General features: G+C 38.3%; 1 protein-coding gene across 1 annotated transcript in view; it reads right to left on the bottom strand.

Moving 5' to 3' along the window:
• Positions 1 to 14,330, bottom strand: part of CCDC141 (coiled-coil domain containing 141) — a 63,024-nt gene extending 48,694 nt beyond the window's left edge. The window contains exons 1-4 of the mRNA XM_088167960.1: positions 14,239 to 14,330; positions 8,283 to 8,515; positions 6,730 to 6,852; positions 231 to 422 (exon numbers count right to left, since the gene is read on the bottom strand). Coding sequence (XP_088024086.1) covers positions 231 to 422; positions 6,730 to 6,852; positions 8,283 to 8,384 — 417 coding nt within the window. The 5' untranslated portion in view covers positions 8,385 to 8,515; positions 14,239 to 14,330. The remainder of the gene's footprint in view (positions 1 to 230; positions 423 to 6,729; positions 6,853 to 8,282; positions 8,516 to 14,238) is intronic.
• Between the last annotated feature and the right edge of the window lie 5,432 nt (positions 14,331 to 19,762).

Here is a 19,762-nt window from a genome sequence, read left to right as displayed (position 1 = left end):
CTAAAATGTTTCTTCAAGTCTACATTTTTTTTGTTCAGCTTCATCCTGTACTATCTGAAAGGCGGAAAGGAAGGATGCCTTCCTTAAAATCCCAAGATTTTAATTTTCTTGTTTGCCTCAACCCTTAGGAATACAAAGAACAACATCAAACACATTAAAGTTACAGTGGTCAGAGTACCTGTAAGATGAGGGTGGCTTCAAATTAACAGGTATTTGATTTAAATACAAACCTCCAGAGCGTTTTCAAAGAACACTGAAGTAAGTTCCAGAAGTGCCTGTCTCTTCTCTAACATAACAATGAGGGCATCCCATGCATCCCCAAGGGTCTCTGCCATGGCATCATAAACCTGACTCTTTTCTTTGTTCTCCTCTGCAACCTTGTCTGCTTCATGCAGCAGGTCCCATACCTTGTCTTCCAAAGCCTGAGAAGGAAATATAACAAACCAAACCAAACGTAAGAAATCTGTACACAAAATGCAAAACACTGTGTTGATACTGGTGGGAGATTTTTACAGTGGGTCTGTACAGGAGCCACAAACCTCCTCCTCCTGCTTTATTTCCAGTTCCTAGTGAGAGGAGTGTAGCTATTTATGCATGTTTTATAGCAAGATTCTGAATTTCATCTGCTCTTGAGAGGCAATAGTTTTATAAAATTCACATACAAACCAGAGTTAAGAGAATTTATCATGTTATCTCTAATGTTTACATTCCAGTGTTTTTGCATCTCCATAAACAAAGATCTGTCTTCCTGGAAGTGGTCGCAGTGCAGATATTTTGATTCCTCTTTCATATGTCATCATATTCCATTACAGGACATTAGAAGTTTTAGAAGTTTGTGAGGTAATTTGCTCATAAATTTCTGATCATTACAATGTAATCCAGACAAGAGTGGTTTAAACATAAGCACATATTCTCCAAAAAACCACACCTAAGTTATGTAAGGTTTCAAGTTCAGCTTGCTGCATTGCTCAAGCTAGCCACCAAATAATAATGCCCTATTGTCAAAATAATTCTTCCTTGTTTAATTCCTTTTATTAATCTCACCACAAGAACTGCTGGCCCATTTCCAGCTTATGTTACAAATCTTTAGTGTGTCAGAAAAATTAACATTTGTTCTGTGCTCTTCCCAACCCCCATCTTGGGTTTTATCATGAGCATGAATTAATAAAGTGTCACTTTTTTTCTGTTATTAGAGGTGCTACCACATGAATATGTAATGTGAAAAGAAATTTTTATTAGGCAATTTAAACGGCCATTTATAAACTACTGGATAAAAAGTTGATAAAATGAAGCACTCTAAGAGAAGCCTTTATGATATTTTTTTCCTGATGAGGCATAAAATTGTTACATGCAGAACAACTCTGTAAAAGTAGTGGCATTCATTAATTATCCAACATGAGATATAATTAACATTCTAGACTGGCTCTGTAACAAATGTGGCAGGAATTAAATGAGTATATGAGATATTGGTAGTCACTTTACTAACTCAACATCTTAATATCAATTATTGAGAAGCATGATAGTCATGACAATGCTGACATGAAAATAAAAGAGGTAAAATACTCTTAGGACTTTACACCCAAACTACTTGTCACTAGAAAGTTAATTTTACCAAAATGATCAGACCACATTCACAGCTGTTCTGAATACACTGTAGAAAACCAGATGACATCTGAGGTAGTTCCACGTGGAATTTCTTGGCAAAGACTAGCTTTTTAAAGAGCTGACTATTCTATATTTTGAAATAAAACTAGGTGTGCTTTTATCCTAATATTACATCAACTTCAACATATTTAAAATACATTTCAAATGTTAAATCTTTCCTAACTATGCAAGATGAATGCTCACAAATGGTATAGGAACCAAAAGTAGATTTTCTTCTTTTAGAAGCCTTTTTTCTGAACAGGTTGTTAATTGCCATTTATCCCTGACAAGTAGGCTCTGTTTTCTAGTAATTGATTAGCTGTGAGGCACAGCTAATCCCTAAGACACAGAAAAAACTGGAATAGTTATCAAAAGTTATCAGTGATGCTTCCTGCATCTTTTAAAATTCAGTTACTATGAGATGACTTCAAATCCAACCAAAGAAAATTAGAAGCTTAAAGAAAAGCAAACTGCTGCATTTAATGAAATACAAAACTAGTATGCATAAAGTAACAAGAAAATAAAAGAATTATGAAACTGTTCATGTCTTTTAGTATTTAGAACTGATTAATGGGAGCTTTCAAATGCAAACTTAATTTTTCCTTTATCATGGATTGAATATGGTTCACTCATTTAAAATGGGTGTGTATTTTATTGCCTTCAAATAAGAGCTCCTGTAATGCTACAGAAAACCTAATATAGCATCACAAGAGTTGTCATGTTGTCTGTTTCCTCAGCAACAGAAAAAGTTACATTTTGAGAAGATGGACTAATAAAAAAAAAGAGAGAAATATTTTACAGGAAACTACTCTTCTTTTTTTTTTGAGAAATAGTTCAAATACCTAAGATAGTCAGTGTGATATTAAGGTTTCATTGCCATGAGTTTAAAATGATGTTTTCCACAACTGTCAAAGCCACTAGTTACTGTGAACTTTTTAATAAAATTATCCTCAACTATGTTAGTTTCTATATACTACATATGTGAATAGTTTATTTTTAAGTGAGGTAGACTGATATTAGTGGTTTTCTACTTTTTCTCTTTGAAATATAAACCTTTTATCAACACAGAGTCGAGGAATAATTTGGACAGGACTCTTCAGATCATCTGTCTAACCCCTTTCTCTAGTTTCTCAAGGACTTAACCCATGAAGTCTTAAATATCCCTAACAATGGAAATTCCAGAACTTTTCTGCACAATCTGTTCTAGAATGAATTTATTTTCACGGTCAAACTTTTTTTGCTAATATCCGGTTGGTATTTCCTTTTTTCCAACTTGTGTCTCTTGATCTAGAAGCCAACTCAGTATGAGGAAAAATGCATATTTCCATCAAAAAAAATAACTTATGGAAAACAAAATATTTCAAGGAAACCTGAATTTTAATGAGATTTTTATCGAGTAAAATTAACAGAGCTTTCCAGTAAAGACTTAAATTATTTCAAACACTTTTGGAACCACATGTTTCATTGCCTGTGAACACAAAAAGAAAAAAATAGAAGAGTTCTCTTTGGACTCTGAGAATCTGGAATGAAGCTTGACAATACCAGGAATGCCCAGCATGCAGTCAAAAAGGTGCAAACATGCAACTTCTGTTGCTGTCAGTAAAACCATGTCAGAAGAGCATTGCTCTAAAAAAACCAGACCAGTTTCTATTAAATATCTGTGATATGTCTAATTCTACCATACCAAGAGCAGAGCACTGGTAGGTTGGAGGGAGCAGTGCTCAGGTTCAGATGCACTGAAGGGATCCTGGCTGGATGCAATCCCAGGCTGCAGCAGGAATTCTCCCTGCCTGCTGAGGCAGCTGCTGTGCAGCCACTCCTCTCCCCCACTCCTCCTCAGAGCACACTTGCCTCTGAGATTGTGGCAAAACCAGCAGAGTGTTTTATATGTTGTGTTGGATAGCATAGCTTCTGTATTCATTTGTTCCCAGTCCATGATTTGGGTACTTTTCCTTCTGTTAAAAGAGCAAGGAATGAGAGGAGCAAATTATCCTTTGCCTTTCCTGAGCTGCTGAACACTGACTACATAACTTGGAATTTCCAGAGGTGTAAACTACCCTCCCATTCTCTTAGCACTGAGATGCTGCTAAAATTAACCTTTAGTTAGTGCTAAAAGGCAGCGCTGACATTATACAACACAGTTGTTAATTTGAAGCCCAGAAAATAGTCATAAAGCTGCTTTGAGACAAATACTATTTTGGTGGGAATTTTGTTGATATACATATTGAAATTGATGAGTGAGCTGAACTAACACTGAAAGAAAGGTATTTATTACATTTTACCTTTTCCATTTTTTTTTTTTTGTTCAAACCACTTGCAAGAATCAGCTCTAGTTTGATAAAAGTGCAGTTGAACTTTGCTGCTAATTACACTGTTGGGCACCTCAGCAACTAACTGCCAATAATTCAGAAAATATTAACAAATAATTTCTTCCATAACAAAATTACTGACAAATAAGCACTTTGAAAATATTTTTGCTTGAAATAACTGACTTATTTAAAAGATAGCAAATGCAAAAAATGAGTGTATTACATTAGTGCTTTTTGAAGATTGTAATTTTCTAATTTATTTCTCTTGGCTATTGGCATATAAATTTCTATTTTACAATTTATGCTCTCTGAATTAAAGTAAATAAAATAATTAGGAGCAATCCTCAGGTTCATGAGCCAAATTGATAACAATTATGGTTTTAAACTTAAGTTTGTGGTCTAGATTCACTTCAGTTTTGTGGCTGTTCTGCCACAGTCTCTCTCATGATAAAAACCAGAACTTTGGATGCAAACCAAAAATGCCTTATTGGGAATTTTAACATTGTTATGGACACATACACGGTCTTGTTCTTTTTTTTTTTTTTTTCAGATGATCCGGTGGGTTTTAATATTGAGAGAGCCAAGCTCTAAGAAATCATGTTATCTCCAGGTGGTGTTACTGTTGGAAACAACAGGAGAATGGCAGAGAAATGTCCATGTCAAGTGCAATCTAGATAATTTTACCTTCTGCAAGTTTTGTCTCAGGTTTGATTCTTCTCATTTTTCTTTTTAAATTGTGAAGAATGAGATATCCAAATGTACATATACATATTTCCAGCACATATAAACCTGCTCAAAGTTACCTAAAGAAGGATGAGGCAGATATTGAGAAAGAGACTTGGATGGAATCACAGAAGTTCGTGGTTTCAACAAAACTGGTGCTGCTGATATGGTCTGATTTAGCAAAACAGAAACAGAATATATTAGCTTAGAATCAGAACATATTAGGTGAGTTTACTGAGGGGAATTTTAGCTGGATCTAAACATTGTATACATGTTCTCTTTTTGGTCTCAGTTTTAATTTTTCTTGTTCAACATTTATTTTTCAACTCTATTAATAACAACACATCTGTTTCCTAATCTGTAAACACTTGAAGTGGGGCCCTTTTCAAAAGTTGTATTCTGCTTTTTGTTTAAGTAGTTGGGTGTCCTCAATTCCTAAATGTAATGGAACAAATGTAAATCAGTAATGAATATGCTAGAATATATTCTATCAAAGCAAAATATTTTGGAACACATCAATTTTTTCACTATAATTCTGAACATTAAAAAAACTTTTAAAGTGTTCTAGAAATTACTGTTTTCTCTTTCCACAAGTCTATTCCAATTACTGTTTCAAGTACCATCTGCCTTACTAAGTGTCAAACTGTTTGTTTGGGGTTTTTTAACCCTGTTAGCATTGCTCAGTCAAAATCTGTTCCCTGAAATACTGAGCTAGATTACATTCCTTTTCCTGAAGCACCAGAAGTACTGTAAACTGATCATTGTGCCAGATTTTGTCCTTACTTACACCTGTGAATCTTCAACATATTAAACTGACAAAAGAATTTGGCCTGAATATTTTGATTATAACTTGCAATAAATATACTGGGATGAGAATAATGAAGTTAAAAAGCAAAGGGAGTGATTAAAGTCTAGAACAAGTTTACAGAAGAACATAGGATAATGCCAGAATGGACAACTATTCCATAAATTATCTTCTAAAAGTCCATAGGTTCATCCCTACTGATTCCCAAGATGTATTCAGTATGAATCATCTAACTCTTGCCTTAAGCAGAACTAGTTTCATGATTGAATCATTACTCATTCAAGAATTTTTACCTGACCTGCACAAAAGTTTAATTTTGAATTGGGTTAGTCTAATCAGCAAAGTTAAGCATATGCATATCAAGTATGGGTAACTGTCAGGATTTATTTCCCTTTTTATTTTTTCTTACAACAGTAAAAAAGAAATGGGGAAACAACTCAAACTGCCTCTTACCAACCTTCACATAGCTAAGGCATAATTAATTATTAAATGTTAAGTGGAGAAGAATCACTCTAAACAATATTTCAAAAACTGAGAATCAATCTTGGAAAAACTTTTTACGAGTGGATTAGTGATTTAAGACTGTAATTACTGACAAGTGTTAACAGCTCACTGTAAGTCACAAATGGTCATGGCTGAAAAATGCACAGCCAGGATGAATTATAACAACATTGCAGTCCCTTATTATCACAGCTCATATTTTTGAAGAAAAAGTAGTCATTCTGAACTTAATTCTTTTATAGAATATTCATTAATCAATGCCAAATTTTGCAAGGACCACAGGCATAAAACATGATATAATGAGTATCTGTTTTTAATTTGGATGACAAGCATTCTTTAACAATTTATGCATAATAAATTTTCTGATCAGATTTGACTTCATAATAAAATGTTATTTGAAATTTTGTTTTTCTTATAAAGATGGGAATTACATTGGTCTTTTTTTTTCACTCTTTAATATTTCTTTTTGAAAATTAGGAGAAAAATAATCAGCTTCTTCCTGTCATCAGTGTGTAAGAACTCAGAGTGTGTAAGAATTTCCAGAGAATTATAGAATATCCTGAATTGGAAGGAACCCACAAGGACCATCAAAGATCTGATACACTGTCAAAGGCTGAACATAATTTTCTCCATGTGAAGTTTAACCTAAACACCACAGAGCAATAGGAGGCACAGGCAGCTACACCAGCTGTTGTGCCTGAACTGTAATGACTTGAGGGATTTTTTTGTGGTCTTATGACATCTTACCTTCAGCTTGGATAGGAGGAATTCATGATCTTGAAGTAGTTTTTTAGTCTCATCTTGATTGCTGCCAATTTCTAATATATTTGGTGTTGATTCTGCTAGCTGAAGCTTCACCCATTTTCCACACTGTAATAAGCAAACAATTACAGCCTTCAGAAAACACAAGGTTTCCTTCATTTCTTTACTCACACACATTCTCAGCCCACACATATTTTCTCACAGGGACCACACACACACAATGAAGTCACAGAGAATACAGTATAAACTTCATTTGAAACAGGTAACAAAATCCCACTAGTGTAGTCTAGAAGGTGCTCCAATATCGATTTTGCCCATGAAGAGTAAAATTATTACAATGAGCCAAAAATTTTTCTCTGACTCATCTCCCTTTTCAGCTGAAGATGACATAGATAATTCAGTGAATTTGGTGGGCGAATGGGGCAGGCAGAAGTAACAAATACATTACAGCAGATGCAAAAACCATGGCCTCAGCTCTTATTTCTACCACATAGGTCCACTGTACCTCTATACTGAATATATGGAACCAGACATTGCAGGAGCAGCAGTAGGGACACTTAACATTTGGAACAGGAAGCAAAGGATGCTGAGAAGGACCGAAGCTGTCGAAGCACGGGGAGCTAGCATGGTGCCACAGCACAGAGAGGAAAAATAAATTACTTCACCCTCAGCTTGAGTGTCCTTGCAATGAAATTACCCCCCTGAAGCAGCACACCACCTCACAGGAAGGGTGAAAACTGACCTCGAAAAAAACCTTCCCACAACTGAGGTAAGCCATCCTGAATAATCACCTGAATTAAGGTGATAATGAGTTGAGTTGTCACCTACTCTGCATTACAAACACACTCTAATGGCTGAGGCTAGCATGTTTTCCAGGATGCCTGGAGAATGAAGAATCAAACTGCCAATAAATTCCAGCTGGGATTCATTACTAGCATCCAGATTTACTTCCAATGCCGAATTTTATGCCAACTGAAGGTGTGAGTTCCAGCTCACAAAACAGGCCTTTCGGTGCTTATAAGCACCACAGTATGCACACAAGGGCTTTACTGAAACACGTGGGACTGTGGATTCACAGCTTTCAAAAATAACTACTCAGTATTAAATTTAGACTTTTTTTCCCCAGAAAATATCTCCTCTGTGGAGTTGGTAGAGCCACCTATTTTGTAAAGTTATTGCTGAGTACAGGTTAAAATAACTCAAGGAGGCTTAACTACAATCATCATGCTTTAAACACATTTTTATGCCACTCTTTATTTAACTCTTTTTAGGCAGAGTAAGAGGAATTCCTTCCCTCTAAGATCCTACATATTTTGACCAATCTACTTATCCTTTTTGAAAAAAAACCACCAACAACCCAAAACCCACCAGGAGTAATTGTGAACAGAAGCAAGAAAGTCTATTAGATATTGACTAATCAAGTGGCCTTGCCATATGATTTTATGCTAACCACTCATTTGCCCAGAGCGTTTAGAAGGAGTGTTAGTCACAGAGCAGCACAAAGACAGGAGCAGACACGCCAGCAGTTGCTGCCTTACCTTGAGCACAGCTATAACAATACTGGCATCCCCAGCCTGCACAGCAACTGAGCTGACTGTTGTTGTAGAAGGCTTCTGCTCCGAGCTGGCCCCCTCTGCCATGGTGTTTCACCGTGGGGCTGCACACATCAAAGCACACAGGACACGCTCCCCCAGGGCCCGCGGCTCATTTCAGCAAGCTCCAGAGTGGCTTGGGTTCATTCAGCGAAACGGCTCAGCTAACACTGATTAGTCTGCCAAAAGGAAAGAACAGGAGGTTAAAAATAGACGACTCCATTGAGTTTATCATTCTTGAGAGAGATGTGACACACCCCTAGTTTGGTAGCATTAAGCTGCCTGTTCTTTTTTGTCACCATCTGAAGTGTGAAGGGCTTCTTCCATGGGCATCACCTGACACCAGCTAACCGAAACAAAAAAAGTTCACAAATTAAAACAGCTAGAAAAAGTATTACCGTTGATTCTATACTGACAAACCCAGTGCTATGAGGTTTCAAACATGTAAACATCAAATCTGCATTTTCACATTATACCAGTAAAATACTTTCTCACATACTAGTTACTGAATATATATGTTCAACATGATTCTTCCTCTGAATCAGTCTTTAAACAGGATGAGAATGTGTATATAAGTTAAATGCTAAATCAAAACAGGGAATTTTCAATCCAAAAATAATTAGGTGTAGTGCCCATAACAATCAGAGAAAGAAACCAAGTACCTTGAATTCTTAAGGAATATTTTATTCCTAAGATTAAGAGAATTTACCTGCTTTTCAATTTGATCTTAAATTGTTTCTAGAGTCTTCATTTTGTTCTAAATGAGAGTAAAGAAGACCTCTCTAATAGCTGCTTAAAAACTGCTTAAGTTTTTTATTCAGTGTGGGGAATTGTTAGACACGTTTAGATTGCAATATTGGTTTGACATATTAATTTTATTTCCATTAGTCCAGAGCATGCCACAAGTAGCCCACACTCTGGGACAGCAGCTGCTGGGTTTCCTTCCACAGAACAGCTGAGAAAGTGACACCGGTGTTTAGGCTTGCAGGTCACTCTGGAAAAACAATTCCACCCAAGAAACTACATGCATAAGTCTCCCTTAAGCATTGCTTGTTTGGTTTGCTTAAAAATATGTAACATATAAATACGTTTTTATATAAACGAGATTTCTAATTACATACAAGAACATGCATACCTGCAATAGAACCAAGACCTGGAAGCAAATTCTAAAATTGTTAGGATTAGAAGAAAGTTAAGGTACTTACAGGGAATTTAAATTTATGTGTCAAGGTGGGATTTTTCTTTTTGTTTGCTCATTCCTCCCCCCTCCAATTACTGGCAGACTGTAATCTTAATCCGAGCACCACCTTCAAACCATGAGTTTCAAACAGGATATGAAGAAGTTACTTTATTGTGGTTTGTGCTGAACAAAATGGGCTTGGCAAAGCAAAATCCATCCCTTGTGCCAAAACACAGCCATGAACCCTCAAGCTGCCAACCAAGGAACAAATATCACACAGTTTCAGGAAACACCTTTGTAACATCTGTAAGAGGCCCAGGGACCCTGGCACTGAAATATTAGACAGATTTCCTTGGGACTTGTATGAATTCCTGTAATAAGTACAGCAGAACAAAAATTGGATATTTAATCCCAACACAAAACCTGGGAGACAGGAGTCCTAAAGAAAACTTCAAAACTGAAACATAAGAGAGCCCTATGTTGGTTTGAATGGAAGGTAGATCCATTCTACAAAACCTGCTAAATACTCCGGCTTTCAAAAAAAAACCTTCCAGATGACAAGCAACTTTGGATTTTTACCCTGCAGGCAAGACTTCACTTGGAGGACAAACAGCACTTGGCTGTTGGAAAAACTAATTAGGGAAAAACAGCCAAACCTCTTTTTCCTCTTACAAAAGGAGTTACAAACCAATTTTGGTATTATGTCCTCGAGTTTTTGTTCTCTCAGAAGAGCATTCTAAGATTATTTTTTCATGGCACAAGTTGGGCCAATCCATCATCTCCCTGGGGTAGCCAGACATAAGAGCTGTTTTTCACTCAAGTTAAATGAGGTATCATTTTTCATAGTGCTGACAGCTGGAAATAAGGGAAAAATGCCACACTCAAGAAGTTGACTATAAGCAAATTTGGCAACAAATGAGAAAAGAACATCTTATAACAAATGCATGGATATTGTATTTATTTATCTTCTATGCTAAGCATAGAAGATAGAGACAGGGAAACATCAGTGTAGTGACAGAAAAAAGTTATCAAAGAACCAAGATGTGATAGCTATCTGTAACTGATTATCACCCAAAAACTTTGTGAATTTGTGTAAGGATGTTTATTCAACCACCTCTGCTTATGACAAAGACATACCTTAGAAGATAACCCTGGGAGAAAAAAATGAGGATTTTGGCATTGCATGCTGAGCAGTTTCAGCTGTGTCCAAGGGAACAAAATTTAACAAGCATGCCTTTCTCTGTCTTGTTTACTTATCTGTCTGTTCCTGTGTCTGAAACAAACAAAAATCCCGGTAGCAGCCAGAAAAAGGCAGGCTATTTGTGTCAGGAGAGAGAAATATTTTCGCTTTGCTACTGCTGTGTGAAAGAAGAGAGTAAGAATGACAAGAAGAAAGGAACATTCACCAGCTGTCCATAGGAAACAACAAAACTGAACAAAGGAACAAAGGAAACAATCTCAGGAAAACAGAAAAAAATATCAAGTCTCTCTAGTGTAATTAATGTCATGTATTATCTGAAAGACTGTATGTAAAAAGGATGTGAGAGGTAAATATGATAAAATCCACTTCATTTTCAACACATAGGGTGTCCAACCCCACAGGTTTTTATCATGTGTAGCAAACAAAGTGTGCTGATCACAGTTTTGATAATGATATATAGAAAAAGGGTCTGAGTTTCTTGGAGATAAGTTTTTTCTGTTGAGAGTTTTTGAGCACTATGGAAATGTCTCTGGGAGAGACAAAGTTCACTCCCTGCAGCCTCAAAGACACAGGGTCCTCTTTGACTGGTTTGTAAATGTAGTGGGTCTCCTCTTTCTTCCCTGTCTCACACCTGGGAGAACAGGTGTACCCAGCAAAGAAGGGAAGGAAGCATCCCTCAGACTTCTGGGCTTCATGAGGCTTCAAAAAGGTGCTTCCAATAAACACTGCTTCCACAGCCCCACCTGAATCAGGAACAAAGACATCAGTCCTCTCCAAGACCATGCTTGTTGCTTTTTACTGCTTCCTATGGTCTTACCTTTTGAGTAGGGACCATTTTCAGGTGTCATCAGGAATGAGGGCATGAAAGCAAGAAGTCTTGAAAGTCTCCCAAGCTCATAAAACAGCCATGGAGGTCACATCAAGGGTGAGATTGAACAAAAGGTAGGTTTTCCTCCTGCAAGAGGCTCCTTTTTACCCTACACTGGTTGAATAAGTTTCTAGGGTGACAAACTGGTTGAAATTCTTGCCCAGTATTCCTAAAACCCCAAACCAAGAATGATAAAAACCATCCTGGCAGCAGTCTGGAGACAAAGGCAGGAAACAGAGGTGCCTCCTCCCAGAGGTCATGGATGGCCCTCGGGAGCCGTAACTTGGGATATCATCTCTTTCTGAGAACTGAGATGGAAAGAGGTTTTCTTGCAGAGAGCTGCCCTGGAGAGAAGGTTGACAAAACACAGAAGGGAATCATGGCCCTTGCCATGACATTCCTCTTGTACTGAGGGCCAGAGGGACGGGACAAACAGTGGCTGGGCACAAACCAGCTTCCTGCATCCATGGCAAGGACCAGCACAAGCTACTGCCCAGCTCCAGCAGAGCCCCGAGATGGGGAAGTCTGTCAGACTCAAAGCCAGACACCCAGGAGCAGCAGGCACCCACACAGTGAGGGGTCACTGCTGCAAGTTCTGGAGCCAGGACAGGAGCTGTGAGCAGGGCAAGAGGGAGGGAAAAGGCCAGCCAGAGTAAATGGCATGGATTCAGGTAGGTAAGAGCTGCAGCACAGGCAGAAGGCATTTCCCTGTCAGCTGAGAGCACAGGGACTTAGGAAAAGGTGGCTCTAAAGCATCCCAGGACCCTACTGGCCCCAAAAGGAGCTTGTCCTGTCCTTGCCGTCAGGGAAAGAAAAAACACTGAAGTCCCAGTAAAGGGCTAGGAAACAGCTGTGAAAAAATGCCCAAGGGGTAAAAGGCAACCTGCTGCTCTCCAGCAAAAAGTTTCAAGAATACACTATAGTCCATGTTGTAGCTCGGTTCCTGAAACAATAGTTCGAGATTAATTTTATTTTAAAACATCAAAATATAGTCAAGAACTATATTCTTGTATATTCCACTCTTTCTGTGAATCATCCTAACAAAAACCTTTTTACTCTTTCTCCTTCATCACCTGTCCTAAAGACACTTCATATCATACTAAGAAATCAGAAAGAAAAAGCTACCCAAAAAGCACCATCACACAAAGCAGAGAAAATACTAAAAGGAAAGTTCTCCCTGTCAGACTGAACATCTGTGTGAAAGAAAATAAAGCAACACTGCTAACAGTAAAACTAGCAGTGTATCAGAGATCAAAAAACCAGCAAACAGCTTAACACTGTGCAACGGTAAGAGCAAAAATCTCTGTTTGCTTCCAAGGACAACAACATTTAAAAAAACCCATCCAGTAAACAGACATGGGGAGCAATGACAGCTGAAACATTTCAGTCCACTAGTCATCAATTTATCATGTTTGGCTCTTTCATCCTGAAGCTTTCTTTTCCTTGTATCTCTCTTTATGGATCTTAGAAGATTTCAACAAAGGTACAATGCTATTTGTACTTAGAACATGTAAATAATAAATAGTACCTAAATCTCTATTATTTATTGAATGATAGAACAGATCCAGCAAATTTAACTAGGGTTAAATGTCACTTCAGCCTCCACATTAATTTTAAGAAAGCTCATATAACCTTTAAATTTAGAACTCCAGATTCTAGTGTTATATAAACAAACACCATTCTTTCTAGCATCTGTTATTTAAAAAACTGTCTTCCAGTTCTTTACTAGTCTTATATACAAGATAAAGAGGTATACAGCACATAGGGACTGCTTACACTTTTATTCATTACACTTGAATTCTAGAAAAGGGTATAACCACCCTGTTTTCAGAAATACAGAAATGAATAATAATAAATAATAATAAACAACAACTAATCTTGGCATTAATATGCTCATTTAATCTGCTTTCTTCATATCTTATTATCTTAGCACATGATTCAAGATGGGCAGCATCAAAAACGGAAGTGTTAGATTCTCCACTTAAGAACCCCGACAGAAAAACAAATTTCTTGTTCTGAGAATGGATTAACACATTAGTGCTTTCAGACAGAAGTTCCTCTCCTTGTTAAACCTAACTCCATGCAAAAAAATAAATTCTTCAGATTCTTTACTTGCAGATAACCTTCATACAACAATAAATTGGAGGAAGAGGATAGAAGGAGGAAAGGAAGAGAGAGGAGAACACAGACCCCAGCAATAATTCTGAAGCCATTGACAGCTCTGAGTGATTAACAGCTGTATCTCAAAGTCAAGCTATCTGAACAGATTTCTCCAGATTGAAACACGTTAGTTACTTGCTATCATATTTTTTAGCAAGTTTGATTTTGCTGTCACAGACAATAAAAAATACAAGTTGGATTTACACCTTTCCTTAAAGCGACAGCTAGAGAAAAGACATAAAGAAGTGACCTTATGACTGTTTGAGTGTAAATATAATGGCAAAATACAGGCAGTGAAAATTTAAACTTTTGAATGGGGTGGAAAAAAATCAAACTAAACAGAAAACAATTCACAAGTGTGAATTGCAAAGGGATCATGTCTTATTTTCTCTCACGTCCCAGGTGAAGACATCAGTACATCCTCTTAAGCTTACTGCAGAAATGGCAGGGAGGCTCTCCAGTTTCCACAGCATCAGCTGGAGAACAGACTTACCCCATCAGCACCCCTGGAGAAGCTCAACATTTCTGTCTCACTGGGTGTTGTCCAAAACAAATGCTGTGGAGCTCTACCCTGGTGAATGCAAAAGTGAAGCCGTTTCAGCAGCTCACAGGTGGCACAAGCACGAGTCAGCCCAGCTGAAAGGTTGTCAACAGAGATGGTGGCTCCAGAGATGGAGGGTATTCAGCTCTGTCAGGAGGGTGAAGAGACATTAGAGGGTTCATTAGTCCGTGGTTCAGGCTCCAGCAGCAGCAGCAGAAAGAGAACAGTTTATTACACAGGATTACTATGTTCCCTTGCCCATGCATGTAAGGAAAGCCAACAGGACTTTGGTTGCTAAATTCCTTGGGAGCATTTGAAATTCCTTCCTGATGTGGTGTGTTAGCACAGTGGAGTATGCACTCTGCACCAAATATAGACGTGAGACAGGCTACTCTTTCTCTCTGTAAAGAAGGGAGATTAAGATACAGATTGGTAATCTACACCCAACTCTCAGGGCAGCTACAAACCACCACTAATAAGGTAACCTTCTGTGCTGCTACTTTGGCCCCATATCTCTATCTTCTGTGTTTACCTTACATTTCAGCTGTATTAAAAGACTATTTCAGTTTAATTTTTTTCAGTGTTTATACATAAACACAGATGTATGTATTAAACTTGGGGGAAAAAAATCAGTTAAAAATCACACAGACTGTTCAGAGAGTTCAAGCAGTGTAACTGGGTCCTTAGGACTACCTTTTAAGAGGGAAAGGTCTCTGTTCAGACCTATGAAACAATCAGCCAGCAGTGATGCAAAAAGACCAGTATGAGCCATTCAGTTAACAAGGGATTAATTAAATCGATACAATCATACAAACCACACCAAAACACAAAAGCCATATTGTTGCTATTGTTTGGAAAAGTGATGTGAACACAACTTTCAGGAGGCTAAATTTAGAATATGTACACAAATATGTTTCCCAGCCACACATCTAATAGAACATTACTTTACACTTCTGATATTTATCCAGAATAGAAATATTGAGCAGGGCAGTTGAATTTTAAGTGTTAGAGAATCATGAGGCTTTAGAATCCTTTTTAAAAAAGTCATTTATCAGTGGAGTTATAAATAGCATGCTTTGTTTGGTTTTAAAAGATAAGTCTATCCTTATAACTGCTACTTGACTTGAAGGTTGACATTGCTGAGGATTCCTTTGTATGTTCTAGTCACACATTGCCCTCTTCCCGACCTTGATGCCTAAGACATGGAGCACATAATCAGGTCCTGCCTGCCCCTTTCAGGTGAGTACTGAATTGTGTCACATACTTGGGAGAGGAAATCTTGGAATTCCAGCCCCAGCCACCTCAGTCTATTTGTCTGGAGCTGTGTTAAACAAATGGATGCTTACCCAATGCGTCAGGAGTGTGGCTACAGGGTATGAGGATACTCCCTCTGTCCTCCCAGTTTAGGTGGCCCTTCACCCTACAGAGGTTAGCATATAACACTCCAGAATTCAAGTCCCACAAAAATCTAGGAAGCATTGCCTACAATTAAAAAAAAAAAAAACAAACAAAAAAACCAAAAGAAAACCTTTCCCCCCTCTGCTCAGTACTGTTTAAACACTGAAGAGCAGTGAAGATGGATTTGCATGTTTCACAACCACTGTTTGCCATAGCAAAAACACCATCACCAGGAGTAAGTGATTTGTTCCTTGTTCTGGGTGCTCAAACTGCTTTGGATCCGAGCACTGCTGTCTGCAGCAGCAGATGGGTACCTGCAAAAGGAGAGGTTCAAGGGACACAAACTCGGTACTGGGACTGGATACAGATCAGTGTTCTTCCTGCTGCTTCCGAGGGACACCATGATGAGCGAGCTGCCTGCACGACAGTGACACTGTGTACTACAAGACACCATGGTGTAATCCTGTGGGGACATCACCTGCAATGAATGTATCCTTATCCTACTGGAAGACGTTAGGAAAATAAACCCCCAAAACTTTTGCTGATTTGTTTTTGTTTTTATTTTAAATACTCCTGGAGTGGCTTTTCTTATGATCTAGCTATGCCAAAAAAAAAGCTCAGGGCATGGGAAATTGAATGCAGGTTGATGTCATATCATTAGGACAGCATTACCTTTCCTGTGTCATAGCTGGTGCTTTTGGTTTCTTCTTCCAGAACCTGAAATGTGAGGTGTTCTCCTCCCTTTTTCTGAGGATTAGAACTTTTTCTGTAGGTCTTGGTTACTGAGAAAGTGCTGCTCTATGCCTGCTTGGGTGGATGGGGTAGGGATGGGAGCATTCAGCTCTCTGCTTGAGTAAGAAGTAACCTCAAAAAGGAGAGATGAAAAGCACTCATTTTTATAATGCAAGCTTCAGCTCTTTTTTGAGGCACTACTCAGGGAGTGGCAATGTTCTTCAACCTCATAATGACCCATCAGTCATCTTTGCTCATGCTTGCTTGCATGCTTGCTCCAGAGTGTCCTCACAGCTGGGCCTCTACTGTTGCAGGAATTTTTCCTTCCCCACACACAAATATATAAGAATCCAAGGTGTTCTCATGCCTTTTCCCATGAGAGGACCCAATAGTTTGTCTATGAACTGGGACTATAAGGAATAGAGAGCTATGTTAACTTGGTGTTAACTTCTGCACATTTGGCTCACTTGGGCACCAGGACTGGGTATCCTACACAGAGCAGGACCTGGACAAGTGCACTTCAACTGGGAGCTGCTTCAGGAAGGTTTCTGTCACAGCTCAGGGTCCTGAAGGGATTGATTTCAAAGGCATAGCAGCCCATAATCTCAGTCCAGAGATAGGTGTCACTTTGCCACACCACTGCACCCAGTGCTGTAATATCAGCAACAACAACAAAAAAAAAAATCAAGAAACCTCTCTTCCCAGATATATGCACAGAATATCACTACCTTTACCTGGCTGTAGTAGTGGTCTCTTAGCATGTCCTTGTTGGATTTGTCTGCAGATTGCAGGGACAAGGACCCTGGATCAGCTCCAGAAGGTTCACACTCCTTTGGAATCTCCCATGCTTTGATCCCAGGATCTGAAAGCCTGTCTTGGCAGTGCATTCCCATCTGACAGTCTGTTCAGGCTCCTTATACAGGTTATGTGCATGCAATGCTGCATTCCTTTGCTTCGCCACATGTCCAGAATTCTTCCTATGAATCGCAGAATAATTTACTTTTGACTACTTATTCTGATTTCTCAAACCAGCTGCTTCTGAAATATCATTCCTCTAGTGAACTCTGCAGTCAGCTCCTTGATTAAGGATCCCCGTTGCTTAATTACCTTAAATTTCACACTTAAAAATAGACTTGCCTGGGACAATAATCACCATCTTTGTTTGAAAAAAGGACAGAAACTGAGATTTAATGGTATGGTGGATACAAGATGTGATGATCTCACATTTTGGAGACAAAGGGCAGACAAGAATTATAGTTGAAATTTGCAGTCAGAAACAAAACTGCACTTGAGGCCCTCTATATATAATGGAATTAGGGAAGAGAGGAGAGGAAATACCAAATCAAGTACAACTATAAGCTTCTTGTATCTTTCAAATTGCATAAAGGTTCTTGCTTTGTTTTTAACCTTAACACAATTTCACTGTTAGAATTCAGGAGGCAGAGTCCTGTGACATACATTCTTGGGCATTACTTGCCTGATGTTATGGCCTGAGAGCAGCTCTGTGTTTTCACTGACATTAATAACATTACTAGGGTGCTGAGTAATGCAAAATAATTTCCAGATTGAGGTTTTGACTGGCCATATTGAAAATGCATGGAAGTTGTTACAGAAGGTTTACAAGGGAATCACGGTGTCACTGCTGTGCAGTAGATTTTGCTCCAGTCTGTTCCTCTCCTCTAATCTGCAACTGAGCATAATCAGTGTGTTACTTTGAGGTCCTGAGGTAAAAGAGGTGTATATCAAAGTTTAAAATAATAACAATGCTAATATAATTGCAAATCTTTACACTTCCTCTATTTTTGCACTGGTTGTTTAAAATCATGCAATATGTTTTATGGTACTATTAAGATTAAAAAAAATCTTAAGTAATTCTCTCAAGTTGCATGATGGAATATTAGATTTAGACTTTTTTATAGTTATACAGTTACTGTGGGCTATTTCTTCAGCTAAATCAAGAGAAAATTTATTTTTTAACTATTTCACTGCCTCCATTTTTTAACTCACAGAGCTTGAATCCAACATCAGGAATTCCAGGAGAGAGCTGAAAGACTGAAATCCACATTTTAATGAGGAATCCCAGAATTTGGCCTAAATTAACAGACACTTTTGAGGAGTCCTCTGTCTTCCTTTCATGTAAGTCTTTTCAGAAGCACAGACAGATAATGTACCATAAGCCATCCCTTGTCAGTGCATCAGGATCTGAAGTAACCATGTTTCAGAACCTTGCTTTCAGTGTTCCTGGGATAAAAAATACCATGCAAGAGTACTTCATGGACTGTGTATCTTTTTTTTGTCCACTTGACCTGATATTTGATAAGTATCCTGTAATTAAACTCCTTTCTCTACATTAGTCTTTCTCACTGAGTGAATTTTCCTTCTTTTTGCAGTGTGTTTGATTAACTGACTGCAAAGGACTTGATCTTCCAAAACATTAAAGGCCAACTATTGAAACTAAAATATTTTTATAACTATTTCCACTGTATGTGAAACACTTATACCATTCACCAAATGATTTTTCCACCTTTCTTTTTTTGCTTGCTACTGCTCTTCAGGTCTCACTGCTATATATAGGGAAAAACCCCATCATCTCAGTGTTCTAAGATGAAAATTGTTTCAGCTGTGCTTTTTACATTCTCCATGTGTGTGTATGATTTTCACGACTATAACATCTTGCCACTCCTTAATATTGATGAGGTTTCCTTTCTAGCAACACTGTGAAGCAGGGCATGCAGCTGGCACCCTCTCCCAACATACACTGGCACTACCAACCATTTCATCCCAAAGTAAATTCTTCTTTGGAAACAATGAAGAAACTCTTTAAATGTCTGTTGGATCACTTGAAAAGTCTTTGATGAAATTGCTGCTGAAGAAGAGAGTTTAGTGGTATAGGCATGTGGACATGAAATAGTTCACATTTCTGCCACCTGCAGGAACAAATGCCCTGGCTTCTTCACGTGTGGCTGGCTCTGCAGAGGCAATACACCATGAAATGATGCCTGCAAACAGCAGCTACCTAACAAATTGGCCACATGTGATGAGTGGAAATAAAAAGCCAACAAGGCTCATTGAGCACACTGCAGCCTTTCGATGCTGTTTCAAGCAAAGCACCAATATTAACCCTGGCTTACATGTCACCATATTACTGTGTTCCTTTGGATACATTAGTGTTGGGGAGGAGGAGAGGAGGAAGGCCACGCTCTGAGAGGCACCGAGTGACATAAAGCAGACAGTGGGCATCACATTCACATCATCACCACTGATACGTGGAGCAGCACTCAAATGTGTTGAATACATTGCACAATCCTCACCCTGCTCAGCCCAGCTTGCAGTTATCTACCCCCCA

The sequence above is a fragment of the Sturnus vulgaris genome, chromosome 7 (assembly GCF_052056855.1).
Source record: "Sturnus vulgaris isolate bStuVul1 chromosome 7, bStuVul1.hap1, whole genome shotgun sequence".
Taxonomy (NCBI): Eukaryota; Metazoa; Chordata; class Aves; order Passeriformes; family Sturnidae; genus Sturnus; species Sturnus vulgaris.
Note: the sequence above shows the minus strand (reverse complement) of the source record. Positions and strands in the feature narration are given on the sequence as shown.